The following is a 16,094-nucleotide window of genomic DNA, read 5'->3' as shown; positions in this document are numbered from 1 at the left end:
ACACTTGGGTGTGCGACAAACGGTTAAGGGGTTACGAGCGCAAACGCGCTTTTCATCGCTGTAGCGCCACCTATGGGCCGATTTGGCTGGGTCCTTGTATCTGAGTAGCGACAAGGACTACTACCATCTGACCGAGTCTCAGCTCTGTCGGCCTTACGGTTTGGGCTGCCCATTCAGTTTTATGGAAGAATAATAACGAAGAATAATAAAGCAGACAAATACGGGCTCGAACCCTAAATATTATTTTAGATTTACATTATACTTTGGAATGACATAAGAGTGAGTAAATAATGAAAAAAAATCTATGTGCGTGATTGTATTGTGACTTTTACTTTGAAATTTCGAGGCTGTGTGTGCAAGTCACAGTGCACTTCACCGATACAGCGTAGCACTACGATGTGTACAGCTGCTAATGCTTTAGTATGAACACACTGCACAGTGTGGCAGAAATGTAAAATCCGAAACGCTGAAACTAACGTTAATCGTTCAGTTCTATTATAGACTTCAACTGCGGTGTAAGTACAATAACATCACAAATCAGGTCAAAATTTGTACAGTTTGTCAGTTCCGTGTTAGCAGGCTAGTATGTGTATCGCTAACGTTAGATGCATTTGTCAAATATCAGATTCTCAGATCATTGCAGCTTTTCTATAAACACTTGTTCTTGATTTTTTTATAAAAGCTGTTTTATTATATATTGCATATGAGTAATGAAAGTATAAACGTAAAATAATATTTCTGGAATGATAGAATTGCAATGTCAGATTGTGAATCAATCCATACAGAGCTGCCCAACTTGGCAGCAAAAATGGGTTCCACAGTACGTGGACAGCTCGCTAGGTTTTATTGCATAAGCGACAAGCATCCTTGCAAATCAGAGTTAATGCAGGGCAACGTGTCAACATTTGACAGAGAAATTATATGAAAGAACCATAATAGCAGCGTCTAAGCTGCTGTGCTTACAGTATGTGACGCAATCCATGACATCAACCCATGTTTTTTCCCTGTATGTTGTTGCTGCAGAAGCTGATGACTATCTCCCCATGCACTTGAATGAAGACCTTTGTGATGCTGGACTGCAATAGTGCTACAATTTTGTGGCAAAGTATCCAGAGATGAACGTCTAGATATATCAAGAATTTTTTAAGATGTTATGCTATTCCAAAGGAGGATTTACTTGTCTCACAAACATGTTAAAATGATTAATGAGCATTGCAAGAAAACTGTCCATCCACAGACAGACGAGGAAAGTACACCATAGAGGCCTGTTCGACACTAGAACATTTATAGTTATAAGGCACATCTAGAGGCAAAGATGTTTTCCGCTCTAAAGAAGCTGGTTGGCTCTGAGACAGCTGGTCAGGTAAAGGACAAGAACATTCCTGTCGGTCTACAGTCCATGAACCAGAGTCTGCAGAGACGATTCGCCAAAGGAGTTCAGTACAACAGTAAGTCACCAATACTTTTGCAAAGCAACACATTTGATTTTATTGAACCTTCTATTGAGGTGAACAGATACGAATTGGAATGAAGCTAGTGAAAGCTAATCACAACTTGTCATAACAAATCTGTGAAGCTTTGTTATTCGTGCCTCTGGGTGCTGTGTGCTAGAGATAAGGTTATCACATGCTCTAACATGTTGCGTGTTTTCTGTCTGCACTACAGTGAAAATAGTCATCAGAGGAGATAGAAACACAGGAAAGAGCACCCTCTGGCATCGGCTCCAGGGCAAGAAGTTTCAGGAAGAATACATCCCCACTCAGGAAATCCAGGCCACTAGTATCCACTGGAATTACAAAAGTAAGGCTGGTTTTCCCTTGGAAATGTATTTTATAGGGAAGATAGCATAATAATAGAAATGCACCTGTGCACTTAAGTTTGAAAAATAAAATGATTCTTTAACTTCACGTATTTGTATTTCTGTCTATCCATGCTTCATTCATTAAAATAGATTTGCATCAAGGTAAATAGATGGTGTATGAGCTGCTTCTGAACACAAGATGAATTGATTAGACATGTAGATCTATAGCATTAAATAGTGTATAAGATTAGAGGCATAGTGGTTTCTAGAATGTGTGTTTTTCCTATTCATATCCATCTATTACTTTTTACCTAATAATCACATGATGTAACATGGTCATTGTAATTAATGATTTGACTTTGATACCAGGCTTGGCTGTACATGTACATATTTAATGGCTTCAAAGTCACTTTTATGCTCATTCGAAAGCACATCTTTTTGCCTGTTCTTTGTTCTATTGAATCCACACAGTAGTATTATATATTCTCTCTCATTGGTTCCTATGACATTAAAGATTTGTATTTGTTTACATTTATGTAGTACATTTCAGATGTATATAACTAAAGCCACAAAGCAAACCAGATTAACTTTGTAAAAAAAGTGACATTACTTTCCGCAGAACTGCCCTGATGTCTTTCATATTTCCTCAGCTACTGATGATGTCGTGAAGGTGGAGGTGTGGGACGTGGTAGATAAAGGTTCGTTTTCACTACTCCATTTATGTTGATTTCCTGTACATTCCATGTCATGTGAACATCAAATTCATCACCGATTTATGTGTTTCTAATATCTCTAAAACTTAATCAAAACCAGATACTGCATCTTGCATTTATATCCTCCGTCTCATTCTAATAGTCACACATGAAGCCATTTCAACTTCCATTTTCCCCAATCATTTATATTAACGGTATTTTTCTTACCTGCTATCCAACCAGGCCAAAAAATCCCCATTCCTGAAGGTGTAGGTGAGCAACTCCATAGATTGTAGACTATCGGCTTGTACTTAGTGTCTGTTTGTTACAGACGTGCTCAAATTTGTTGGTACCCCTCCACAATAAACAAAGAATTCACAATTTTCTCTGAAAGTGCAGAAAAATTGGCTCCCACCATTGTTTATTCCATGTTTAATAGAAATCAGACTTTGCTTTAGATTTTTTTTATTCAATTGTAAGTAATAAAACAAATGAAAATGTCATGGACAGAAATGATGGGACCTTTAACCTTATATTTGTTGCACAACCTCAGGTTTGATGGGTGCCTTCTCCAGACTGCATGTTTCAGCTCTTTCCATAGATGTTCAATAGGATTCAGATAAGGCCACTTCAGAATAGTCCAATGTTTTTTTTATCCATTCTTGGATGATTTTACCTGTGTTTTGGATCATTTATCCTGTTGGACTGTTCAATCTGGGGTCGATTTTCCTCTTGCGGCCACGCCCAGGGAGGTTGGCTACAAATCCATGGATCTTAAACTTCTTAATAATGTTTGCAACTGTTGTCACAAGAACATCAAGCTGCTTGGAGATGGTCTTGTAGCATTTAGCTTTGCCATGCTTGTCCATTATTTTCTTTCTGAGCTCCTCAGACAATTCTATCCTTTGCTTTCTCTGGTGGGGCACACGATGATAATAAACAGCACAGTGACTACCTTTCTCCGTTTAAATAGGCTGAATGACTGATTACAAGATTCGATACGATATGTGTGATAATAATTAAAGAAACTAATTAGTTTGAAATATCACTATAATCCAATTATGTACTATATTTTCTAAGGGGTACCAACAAATGTGTCCATTTTAGAATATCTTTGCAGAATAAGCAATAATTCATCTCTTTTCACAGCTTCTCTGCTTTATTCTATGAGATACTAATATATGATGATACAATAGCTTTCAAATGCATCACTCTTCAGGAGAAATGAAGCATTATTTTAATGAGCTGTAAGTGTACCAACAAATTTGAGCACGTCTGTATATTATCTGAGTGCAAACATTTTGTGTTGACCAGCTGTGTGATAAAACTGCACATGCGTCTTGCCCAACGTATCTACTGATGATGTGTGGTTCAAAGGCACTACAGAACTTGAACTCGTATCGCTTATATCAGTTCCTGTATGAAAGGAAACACCACAAACTTGCGTGCAGTTAAAACTTTGTTGGCTGTTAACAGTTAACTGTTGGCTGTTGATAACAGTTAATGACATTAGGTTTTTTCAAACTAATTTCAGAATTGATGCTATATGTTTACTTATTACTTTCAGTAATATATTCTGTGATGTGCCATTTTTTAGGCAAGGGGAAAAAAAGGGGTGAAACCTTGAAGTTGGAGAATGAACCACAAGAGGTAAATCAATTAAAATTGTTATATCCTTTTTTTAATTCTACGTGGGGCGCTGCCTTAATTTTTGCAGGAATTTAAGGATGTACCTTTAAATGTCTCTGTGCCTTTAACAGGCAGAGAGTGAAATGGCTTTGGATGCTGAGTTTCTGGACGTGTATAAGAACTGCAATGGTGTGATCCTGATGTTTGACATCACCAAACAGTGGTAGGTGAACAGAGACACTCAGTTATTCTGGCATGTGACGCATCTGGGTACGAATATGCTAATTTGTCCTAATAAATTTAGAAAAATAAAGATAAATCTCTCTGATGCTATTTTAGATGATAAAAATATGATACAACTGAATGTTAATAATATAAACGATGTAATTAAAACAGTTTGTTTTGTAAATTTTGCTATGTGACACCATAGGACACATTTACGATTTATTCGTCAACTACCATTTCTAGTGACTACTCCCTCAGAACTGCCAGCTGTTCAATAGCTGTCATATAGCAGCCTGACTTGTCTTTTATCGTTTTTTGTAGATCAAATTATTATTAAACATTATAATAATAAAAATAGTTGGCTGTGTGTATTTCTCAAAGTAAGTTACTTTGTATGCATGGTTTATGGAGTTATGTGCAAAGAACACACATTTATACATATTAACATAACCCTGTTTAATGCTTCTGTAGGACTTACAATTATATTCTGCGGGAGCTGCCTAAGGTACCCACTCACGTGCCGGTTTGTGTTCTTGGTAATTTTCGTGACATGGGAGAACACAGAGTCGTCTTGCCTGATGATATCCGTGACTTCATTTCTGGCCTTGACAGGTTGGGTCCTTTCTATGTTTCTATGTGTTGTGAAATTCTCTTTGTTTTAAATTGCATCATGTTAAAGTGGTAAAATGAATTGCCAATAGTGAATGCTGTTTCAGTGAATTAACTTTGGTCTGGAAATTGGCTGATTTTTTAAATCTGATTTAGCTGATTTAAAATCTATTTAAAACCTTGATTATCCCACCTGTCAGATTTAAGCTTGTAATTCAGGCATATGGTGCTGCTGTTTGTTTTTATGGTTTCTTGTATCTCCATAATTGTGTAGGCCCCTTGGCTCCTCCTACATCCATTATGCAGAATCATCCATGAAGAACAGCTTTGGTTTGAAATATTTGCACAGATTTTTCAACATTCCATTCTTACAGCTTCAGGTGAGAGTCAATGCTCTAGTCTCTAAATATCACTGATATTAAACACTTACTACAGTGTGGTTTAAATCAAAAGTTAACCCTGTCCTAGAAGAAATACATAACATTTTAACATCCTCCATGGATTTGGTGTTAGTTTTTAAGCCCATGTTTGTGTCATGTGCCCAACAAAAAGGAGATTAGTGGTCTTACCCAGCATCCACTAACTTGGCAACTTAGGCTATTTACCACTACTATACACTACTCATTGAAAGAAAGAGTAACAAAGGGAACTTGTGTCTTTATGTTTTTCATTTTAAATTATGATGTAACCTTTACAGCGAGAGACCCTGTTTCGGCAACTAGAGACCAATCAGTTGGACATTGATGCCACGCTAGAGGAGCTAACAGTCCAACAGGAGACAGAAGATCAGAACTATGATATGTAAGGTTTTAAAATATACCATTCATGTGCAGATATCACTGACATGCTATGCAAATACAATTATACAGTCCCTCACAAAAGCCACATTGTGTATGTATGCATCGTGTAGACTATTATGATCTGTTATAACTTGCAGTTTCCTGGAAATGATTGAGTCTCGCGGTAAAGGCTACAACTCCCCCGGCCCTGCCAATGGACAGAGCCCGTCCTCCGGCTCGCAGTCTCCCGTCGTACCTCAGAGTGGATTCTCCACCAGCAGCTCCAGCCCCTGTAGCCCCCAGCAGCCACCCATTCCTTCCCAGACCCAGAAGTCTCCGTCACCTTCCCCTCCTCCTCCTATTATTCCCTCAACCCAAGCGCCTGCTTGTTCTCCCTCCCCTTCTCCCGCGCACCCCAGCCCTGCTGTTTGTGCTCCAGTGCAGGCTTCGGCTCCTCAACCCCAGAAACGCAGCTTCATTTCAAGGCTCTTTGGCACAGCTTCTATCCAGGAGCCTTCAGATGTCACCGAAGGTGAGTTCTTGTGCTGTGTTGTTTTTGGTGCTCGTCTCTTTATGTCGTTCAGGTGAAGGTGTGATGTTCTTGAGTTTTTGCCTTGATGAAGCTGAATGAAAAAATTATAGGTTACATCTTAGTGTACTTATTATATCAAATATTAGGTTTAACAGTTTTAGGACTTTCCTCTCAAAATGTTTCAGTGACTCACTGTTTAAAGATTGACCCAATACTGTCAATTCCAAGAGGGACTTTGAGAGGAATTAACACACACACACTCTTTAAGAGGATTTTCCAGAGCCACACGGATGTGAAAAAAATTGAACGGATTAGGACTCGTGCAGATCATAAGGGTGTATTGTGGTTCAGTAGAAAGTCACAAGACTTATTTCCAGAGGTTTAGAGAGGTTGTATCACTTCCAAACCCCACTTAAGTCCCAGTTTGTCATTTTTGGGAGGATCTATTGACAGAAATGCACAATAACATACATAACTACAGACGTTATGAAGCGTTATGGTTTCATTACCTAAGGATGAGCTGTTTCTATCTACATACACTGCGGGTCCCCTCACATGGAATTCAACATGTTGCTTCTACAGTAGCCCTAAACGGACAAACTGTCCTATAGAGCGCGTTTCGTAAATACGTTATCTCCTTAGGCAAAGAAGCGACAACATGACGACGTCTTTGTTCTATGTCAGCCGTCGTAGTACTTCGAAAGGGAGGGACGGAATGAGCCATTGGTTGGAATTCGATGTCACAAAATTTCATACACTGGTCCTTTAACGGGATGAGTATATTAACAACTGACAATAAAGTAAATATGCATATTAAAAACTGTAGTATAAAATATTGCTGGTAAAGGCTGATTAATGGATTCTTTGTACATGACATTGCATATGTCTTGCCACAGATCATGTGATGTCTCACTCCTTTGATTTTTATAGAGTCCGAAGCAGCAGCTTCAGCCGCTCCTGCTGCTGTTCAGAGCGTGGATGATTTTGTGCCAGAAGAGGGACTAGACAAAAGCTTCCTGGACGACAGTGTGCCTTCTAACACAAGACACGCCATGAATAATCAGCCATCTGCAACAGGCATTGGAGACAGTGACAGGCAAGATCATTGGGATTCTCATTTTTAACTATAATTCTTTATTTGGTTGTGTTTTTAAACATCTGTTCCTGGTCAGTTTCATTTATTATTATTTACTCTTTGTACAATGTTTATTTCAGTGATGGTGAAGGAAGAGAGGGTAACCCTATGGTCACTGGGTTCCAGGATGATTTGGACCCAGATGATGTAGAACTGGAGCCCAGAGGATCTGTTACCAATAAAGACCTGGATATCACTATCTCCAGTGATGAGGAGGGTCCAAAACCTACTGTAGAACAGGATGAATATTTGGATCTTGAACCTCACAAACACTTGTAAGCACGGCAGGAATTCCTGCTCTTTGTTATTACCAGATTTATGATAATGAACAGATGAGGCACTTAGTTCTTCTAACAGTTACTTGAATCAAAGTCTGGTTGTCATGGCAATAATAATATTGATCGGTCATTTAGGGACGCATTGGATTCATTATTACTGGAAGATAAACCGCAATCTGTAAACCCCTTGATCCAGGCCCAGGTCAACAATCAGAACGTAGAGACTTCTATGCTTAACCCTATTGCAGTAAACGCTACTCAACCACAGCAAACGGCATCAGAATCAGGAGGAACTGCAGAGCCCCAAGCACAGCACATAAAAGAGAAGGAGAGGTCAGCTCAGGCCGAGTCCTCCGACACAGACCAAGATGCACCGGTGGCCAAACAGATGCTTTCTTTCGTCATGGATGACCCTGATTTTGAGAGCGAGGAAGAAGTTGTTCAGAAAGTGACTAAGGTGACATTATACTTGATACATTTTAAACATGTGACAAGATGGATAGTTTAAATAACCATTTGTCTTGTTTGCTTAAGGTTTCTTTTCCAGTTAGAGATGATCTACCCAATCTGTCTGATGATGACATCTCAATGGCTAAAATCCCGGAGCCCCTGAAACCTACTGTGTTGTCCTTCAAAAGCAAGAACGATGAAGACCTCTTTGGCCTCGGTATCGAGGAGAGGTCAATCAAAAGTAGAGACAGCAGCGAGGACCAAGATGGCAAGTTACTTGAATAATGTAAAAGGAAACTATAAGAATGTGTTGTAATATAAAGCTTATAGGACTTTATGTTCTGATTCGATGAACCAGATTGTTCATTTAATCAGATCACTATCACTTTAGCACACCGCTTCTCTTGGCTTACCGCTTTAATATTCCAACGTGTTTAGGTTATTTTGTGTCTTTCTTGTTACAGAAAAAGAAAGCAAACATCCTAAAGAAAAGAAGAAAAAGAAAAAGAAGAGTAAAGAGGTGAATTATACTTAGAATTTTAGTTACTGGATTATAGTTAAAATCATTCTTAAAATCATTCATCCTGTTGTCCTATTTTCTGATTTGGTTTATCTTTTATTGTAGGAGGATGAAAAGAGCAGCAAGAAGAAACACAAACACAAGAAAAAAGAGAAAGACGAGGCAGGAGGAACTGGAGATGAAAAAGAGAAGAAAAAAAGAAAATCACGAAGCAAGAAAACTGAAGATCTTGAATCTTTTCTGGCTGGTGAAGAAGGCACGGCTCAAAGAGAAGATGGTGACTATGAGGAACTGTAATGCTCAACTATACACACTTCTCTGGTAATGAAATATTTGTGCATCGACATCACAAGCTCGTAATAAAACACGAAAACAAGCATTGTCGAAAAACAACAAATGCTTTATTTGTCAGCCCAGCATTAAACTGTGACATGACAAGAAATAAATGACAGTTGGATTCATTTACTGTCAGATTCCAAAATGTTGCACACTGGTTTTCCATTTGCCAAAAACACTCCAACCGTACCTGGAGTGGGTTGGGGAGGGGCAGTCCGCATTCTTTGGGCTCAATCTGCAATAAATGGAAAAGCCATGCAAAACTGCTACATTTTACATGTTGCATGTTATATAGCCTTTGTATTTTTCAGATAGAAACGATTTGTCACTTCATCGTAACCTTCAGTTTACGTAAAGTCTACATGCTTGGTTTTATGCGTTTTCAAATTGTTTTGATATTTGGAATGCATTTCCTAAGTAAACCACTACCACTCTAAAACAAGAGTTTTCATAGATTCTTTTGCTTTATTAGTATGTATAGATGTTCTGAAAGATTGCAATTGTGTAGTTTTGCTGTGTTTAAAAAAAATATACTGTATTTCATGGTAGGAGTAATGGTTTTCCCCTAATATATTTAAGCAATGTAACAGTTCAGGCTTGCAGATCTGGTGAATACATGGATGTACTATGTCAAAACAGGAGTAGATACGACAACAAATAAATTGGTCTTAAATTCAGGAAATGCCTTATAGGAGCCTTCGCTCAAAATGCAACGCTGGACCAATAATCTATTCTTAGATAAATTAATGAACAATACATGCAGTGTGGTTATGCAAAATTTGTCCTACCTTTACTTCTGTTTGTAGAATTTGATTTTTTTGCACTCCATCTGTTTTTGTCCTGTTATTGGATTATGGTGATGATGAATAACAGAAAGAGGTATGATTTAAGATTTGTCACTGCCTTATTTAAAATAATTTAATACTTTGTCAATTAAATTATGTTTTGTTGAAATTTAATTGTTCGAAACCTAAATTCAGTGGCTGTATTTTTATATTTTTGGTTGTATTCTGTGCTCTTACTGAAAGCTTCTGTAAAGTCTTTGATGCTGCCGATGTTCGAAATGAAAAAAGATTAAATGCTTATTAAATGCTTTCATAAATTCACATTGAGTTTTGTTACTCCATGAGGTGCATATAGTTTACTTTTATTTAGACACAAACTTATGTTAACAACAGATGCGTATTTCTTGACCCTCAAGGTCTATAGATAACTTCATATGAAGTTTCAGTTCCTTAAAGATTTTAAAACACATTAAAAAAGTTTACAAACAAATACATTAAGAACTGTGCCAGACCATGCTTTCTTCATGTCTTCGTACAATGTACCAACTTTATTCCTTCGCCCGCATCATAATGTCTTCATTTGTGTTCTGCAAAATGTAAGATTTTAGTTAAAAATTACTTTTTTCAACGTTCCCAGCTGTAGACTAGAAAAACTCAATCTAATGAGCTAAAGGATTTAAATCTTACTTCTTCATTTCCATATTTCCCTAAATTAGGAAATAAAAATTCTATGATTAGCAAATAGAACATTAAATTAAACATTAATACTGCAACATTTTAATTTTAAAGTACAATTAAAGTATCAGTAATAATTTATAAATAACAATAAAAAAAGTATTTTGACTATTATGTCATGTTTAACGAAGAGCATGTTAGAGCACTCACTGTTTACGTAAATGTAATTTGAGATGAACATCAAAACAAGCAAAATAAATATAATCCAGCGAAGTATGGACCAGAAAAAGTTGAGCGGAGCTGCAAGAGATATCATTTAAGATTAACTTTGATAAAATGTTTATTAAAAAAATTAAGATAATTGTAATAAGTTTAATGAAATGTAATAACATTTTGTAATACTGGTAAATTTTTAAATAAAATTATTGTATTGAAGCAATCTTTGTACACATTTTTAAAGAGTTAAACAAAGTATTCTGTTCATTTATGTAATGTATTATATCTAATAAATTATATTTAATGTTTTGTATTATATATTTGTATTACACTTGGTAAAAAACAAAGAAACTGTTTAATTCAAAATATGAACTGAAGAAAGAAAAAGGTAGTCTTTCAACTTACGGTAAAAGTTACCCTCGCTCAGTTTAACAATGGATTTCTTGTCTTTATCCAGCAACCCACACCAGTAGACTCCCTCGCCTTGAGTCAGTGTCGACATGGACACAACAAAGGACTTTCCGTCATCCTTTACGTTTATTTTCCCACCTTCTAAAGTGCTGACACCTGGCCTAAATGCAAACCCTGTACAGCAGCTTTTGTTCTGGGCATCTCTCTTGCACCATATTCTGGTGTCAGACACATTCTTCTTAGACTCATAGGTGCAGCGAAGACTGTGAACATATTCTGATGTACTGTGTCCTGAGGAGAAAATTATTTTGGAGTTTATGCTCATTCTTTATGATATGGTTTTTCGGAAACAAATGTTGTCCATAGAAAAGTGTGTACATTTGCAAAAATAGCCATACGAAATTAACTATTAAGATAATTATTTGGCTTACCTGTTATCATCATTAGTAAAAAGGCTGTTAATAGGATCATCGTAGTGGCAGGCAGGCAGACTGAATTTTAAGTGTGTAAGGGTTTTTACAGCTCTTATGATGGCTTAAGGAGGAAACACATACAGGAAATAACTAGCCACAACCATAAATAGCAGGAACTTGGTGTTAGTTCACTTTTTTATTCATTTATTTTTGCATTCTTCAACCGTTTTCGGAGTGTAACGGATTTGAACTTCACTATTAAACAGATTAGTAGGGTTTTTTCTATTAAGCATATTTATAAATCAGATTTTACTAGTGTGGTACATATAGTAAATTTAAAATGTATACATATTTAAACTCCTCAGCTGTATTGCATATTTTTTAGTGTGTTTGAGTCAGGTTAATGTCGTATTATGTTATTCTTTTTACGCATAAAACGTGGATTCTAAAGTCAATTTAATTTTGTAGAGCCGCCAATTGACAGGGGCGATTTTGAACCTTTATTTTGAAATAACGCGTCATTTTGGTCCCAATCAGTGATTGGATGAGCGCGTTGTCCAACAGGAAGTCGCATTAGTAGCCCGTGAGGCTGTATCGTCACGTGTAAACCTTGAAAATGGTGAGTTCTAGTTTCTGCTATTTTATTTGACCACTATACGTTACTTAATAAGACATAATTGTGATTTTTCGCTTAAATGTAATAATACGGGGTATGTCGTGTCGTGATATTAAGAGTATTATTGTTTAACGTTACTTGTTACGCAATGCAATACGACTTTTTTGTGCTGTTGTGTGTGGTCAAACTGGATATGTTACAAACCTTTTCTTTCAGCTATTGGTTTGGTTGTCTTCTTGTCAACTGTTAAATGTTTACTAAGGAGGCGGTGTTTTTTTTTTTTTTCGTGATAAGCTGCGGCGAGAGGTGAGACTGAGGAAAGAATACCTGTACAGAAAAGCTCAGGAGGACCGATTGCGAACCATCGAAGAGAAGAAACAGAAGGTCAAATCTGCTTTAGATGGTGAGACTTAATCCGTATCAGTCGTCGGTTCATTCTCGTCTTTTATTTACGTGTAATCTGTCTGCTATCATTTGGACTTGTAACTTTACGATGTCGTTCTTATATTTTACAGAAAATCGTCTTATACCCACTGAGGTTCGGAAGGAGGCGTTAGAATTACAGAAACTTTTGGAGTTTGATGATGAGGGTGGGGAAGGTGAGTTGATCTAATTTTTTATATGCTTGTATCAGAAGACTGTTTTGCTGAAACCTGTCTGCCATTTAAATTTGATTATCTTTTTTCTTCATATTGTTTAGGTGTCAGCTCTCATATGGATGATGAGTACAAGTGGGCCGGAGTGGAAGACCCTAAAATCATGGTCACAACATCCAGAGACCCGAGCTCGAGACTCAAGATGTTTTCCAAAGTTTGTTACACCACTTACATTTAACTTATCCTAAAGTGTCTATATTAGCAAATGTTGTGTAAATAATTTTAGACAGTTCAAATTTTTCTTCCAGAGATGTTTTGCTTTTGTGATCATGTTACCATAGTGAGAAGAGGGAAACTGTCTTTCTAAATGGTGTTTAGAAATGGCGTGGTTGTGGTTATTTTATTTGTGGTATTTTTTTCATGCAGGAAATGAAGCTTATGTTCCCAGGGGCCCAGCGTATGAATAGAGGAAACCATGAGGTTAAAACATTAGTGCATGCTTGCAAAGCCAACAACGTCACTGACCTTGTCATCATCCACGAGACAAGAGGCCAGCCAGGTAAAAACACGGTTTACAGTGTACAAGTATCCAGTTTGTGTGTTGTATTGTTTTTGCTTTGTCAATCGCTCTATTTTCCGATTCAGTTTAATACTTTCATGTTTAATTAATGGTACAGCCTTGAATTATGGGTATAGCAGGGAAAGTATTTGAGTCTTTTTCATGTGTGTTTTTTATACTTTACTTTTTTAGATGGTTTGGTGGTATCTCATCTTCCTTTTGGACCAACAGCCTACTTCACAATGTATAATGTGGTGATGAGACATGATGTTCCAGACATTGGCACAATGTCTGAGGCCTACCCTCACCTGATATTTCACAACTTCTCATCACGCCTTGGCAGAAGGGTAAGAGTCTTAAAGGAAAACATTTTCTTATTTTTACTCACCCACATGATGTCCAACATGTTTTAAGACCTCCCCACATCTTCGGAACACAAAGATATTTTAGGTGACATCCGAGAGATTTCCAGGCCTTGTTATGGACATCATGGTTGTAGTTGTTGTCAAGGTCCAGAAAAGTACTAAGGACATCATTAAATTGGTCCATCCGCTCGCAGTATCTCAATTGAATTTTGTTGAAGCAAAGACAATAGATTGTGTGTGAAAAAAATTATGACTGTAACCAATAAATTCTTCTCCGTCTACGATGCCTGTTCACGAGAGCATTTGGCATGTCTTTTTTACTAATCCACTCAAAGGGAAGAGGCTTTTTAATATAATTATGTATGTAATAATAATATGTGCTTTTTACTCTTAAAAAACAATTAATAGCTGCTTGGTTTCTGCCTGATCTAAATGTATGTGTTGTGCTTTTAATTTTTTTCTGCGTAGGCATCTAACATCCTAAAGTATTTGTTTCCTGTACCCAAAGAGGATAGCAAACGTGTCATTACGTTCGCAAATAAAGATGACTTCATCTCTTTCAGGTGGTTACATTAACTGCTGTAGTAAGTGTTTAAAGCTATAAGATACTTGGTAAGTTTTATTTTGGACTGAAATGACTTTGTATATTGCAGACACCACACCTACAAGAAAACTGACCACAAGAACATCGAGTTGACAGAAGTTGGTCCCAGATTTGAAATGAAATGTAAGCAATTATGTTTTTGGTTATAGATACAGTTGAGCTCAGAATTATTCATACCCTTGGGTAATATGATCAAAGAAGGCTATAAAAATAAATCTGCATCATTAAGCCTTTAGATCTTTTATTAAATAAAGAAAAAACAAAAGTCTAACCTTTCATTAGAGAATAGTAATTTTAAATGGGTAGGGGAATCTCATTATGAAATCAATTTTTACACTCTAATACACATTGCTCGCAATAATTCATAACCTTTTATTCAGTTCTTATTGAAACCTTCTTTTTGCCAAGAGTTCAGCTCTGAGTCTTCACCTATAATGCCTAATGAGTTTACACTCAAGATGGGTTTGAAGCACACAGGGATAAAAAGTACCCCATGTGTAAAATTATATACACTGCTGTATCTTTAATGTTTTGGGCCTAATTCTCTGCTGGAGATCCTGGATATCTTGTTCAGATAGATGGCATCATGGATTCTAGCAAATATCAACGGATAAAAAAAATAATAGGCCAAGTTTGGATCTTCCAAAAGGACATTGATCTAAAAACAAACATTAAAATCAAAACAAAATGGGTCACTGAGCACAAGACCAAGCTTCTGTCATGGTCATCCCAGTTCCCTGACCTGAACCCTATAGAAAATGAGTGGGGAGAACTGAAAAGGAAAAGCCCTAACATGCAAATAGAAATCTGAAGGGTCTGGAGTGATTCTGGATGAAGGAATTGTCTCTGATCTCCTATCAGGTGTTCTCTGAACTCATTAGGCATTATAGGTGAAGACTCCGAGCGAAAAGAAGTTTGCAAAAAGTACAGAATAAAAGGGTATGATTAATTATGAGCAATGTGTATTAGAGAAAACATTTATTTAATAATGACATTCCCCTCCCCATTTAAAATTATTATTCTCTAATGAAAGGTTAGATTAAAAAAGTAAAAAAGATCCAAAAGCTTATTGACACAGATTTATCAGTACAGCCGCCTTTGATCATATTTACCTAGGATATGAATTTGGAACTCAATTATAAATTGATGTCAATGCAAATTGCTCTTTGTCCATATTCATAATTGAGATTTTATTTTTCAGTGTACATGATCAAGCTGGGCACACTGGAGAATGAGAATACTGCAGAAATTGAATGGCGGCGTCATTTTTACACACGCACTTCCAAGAAGAGGAAATTCTTGAGTGTGGATTAAACAGTTGTGTATTAGTCACTCAGCATGGACATATGTTAAAATCCACCTACAATGCAGTTATATTGGATTTTTTTCAATTGAATATTTGGAAGAAATATAGGGCATTTTGCCCTCTGCAACAGTGTTTGTTTTTTGACAAACCTCCAACAACCTTTGTACAGAGGTCACTAAACATTAAAAAACTTTACCCTGTACTTTGTGTTTTTTTGTCTTTATTGTACTACAATGTCTCTTGTGCATTATTCTTAACATGTGATGTTTATATTTAAAGGATTCAAACCAGAATGGTGTTGGAATAAACGTAATATCAGCGTGCAGCCTGTTTCAGATCAAATTAAAACATGCATAACTGCAATAATTGATAAAGGATGTCCCTTCACAGTTGTGTTTTTTCTTTTATCCTTGAAAGAAAATTGAAATCATTACTAGCAGCACACGCCCCTCTCTCGTTCCGTTACTACAATGTAATACAATATTCGCCCAATCAGGGCTGCGAATCATAGATTCCGTCCAATCAGCGTGCGAGATTTCGCTGTTCCGCTTTCCCTGAAATT

General features: G+C 36.8%; 3 protein-coding genes across 5 annotated transcripts; 2 read left to right on the top strand and 1 right to left on the bottom strand.

Moving 5' to 3' along the window:
• The first annotated feature begins 330 nt into the window (after nt 1-330).
• On the top strand, nt 331-10,091 carry rabl6b (RAB, member RAS oncogene family-like 6b). 2 transcript variants are annotated; one of them, XM_079475306.1, is made up of 17 exons: nt 331-515; nt 1,024-1,448; nt 1,666-1,800; nt 2,452-2,499; nt 2,737-2,766; nt 4,091-4,143; nt 4,254-4,345; nt 4,819-4,959; nt 5,231-5,336; nt 5,654-5,757; nt 5,894-6,267; nt 7,198-7,363; nt 7,483-7,677; nt 7,816-8,137; nt 8,215-8,398; nt 8,595-8,650; nt 8,756-10,091. In XM_079475306.1, exons 2-17 carry the CDS (start codon nt 1,316-1,318, stop codon nt 8,945-8,947), a joined length of 2,331 nt encoding a protein of 776 aa, XP_079331432.1. In that variant the 5' UTR covers nt 331-515; nt 1,024-1,315; the 3' UTR covers nt 8,948-10,091. The 2 variants fall into 2 exon arrangements, with proteins under 2 accessions (XP_079331432.1, XP_079331433.1); XM_079475307.1 differs by lacking the exon at nt 2,737-2,766.
• Nucleotides 10,092-10,232: 141 nt separating this feature from the next.
• Nucleotides 10,233-11,605, bottom strand: LOC306905022 (trem-like transcript 2 protein). The gene is made up of 5 exons (XM_079475351.1): nt 11,505-11,605; nt 11,068-11,364; nt 10,657-10,746; nt 10,459-10,478; nt 10,233-10,358 (listed from the first exon to the last, which is right to left on the bottom strand). The coding sequence occupies exons 1-5, from the start codon at nt 11,542-11,544 to the stop codon at nt 10,320-10,322; spliced, it is 486 nt and encodes a 161-aa protein (XP_079331477.1). The 5' UTR covers nt 11,545-11,605; the 3' UTR covers nt 10,233-10,319.
• imp4 (IMP U3 small nucleolar ribonucleoprotein 4) lies at nt 11,361-15,918 on the top strand. Of its 2 annotated transcripts, none has more exons than XM_079475327.1 (9): nt 11,361-12,105; nt 12,397-12,505; nt 12,618-12,701; nt 12,803-12,912; nt 13,125-13,257; nt 13,450-13,604; nt 14,091-14,185; nt 14,276-14,349; nt 15,428-15,918. In XM_079475327.1, exons 1-9 carry the CDS (start codon nt 12,103-12,105, stop codon nt 15,538-15,540), a joined length of 876 nt encoding a protein of 291 aa, XP_079331453.1. In that variant the 5' UTR covers nt 11,361-12,102; the 3' UTR covers nt 15,541-15,918. The 2 variants fall into 2 exon arrangements, with proteins under 2 accessions (XP_079331453.1, XP_079331454.1); XM_079475328.1 differs by lacking the exon at nt 11,361-12,105 and adding an exon at nt 12,108-12,196 and having other exon boundaries at nt 15,428-15,753.
• The last annotated feature ends 176 nt before the right edge of the window (nt 15,919-16,094 follow it).

Source organism: Barbatula barbatula (assembly GCF_947034865.1).
Source record: "Barbatula barbatula genome assembly, chromosome: 2".
Taxonomy (NCBI): domain Eukaryota; kingdom Metazoa; phylum Chordata; class Actinopteri; order Cypriniformes; family Nemacheilidae; genus Barbatula; species Barbatula barbatula.
The sequence above is the reverse complement of the archived record's forward strand: the minus strand, read 5'-3'. Positions and strand labels throughout refer to the sequence as shown.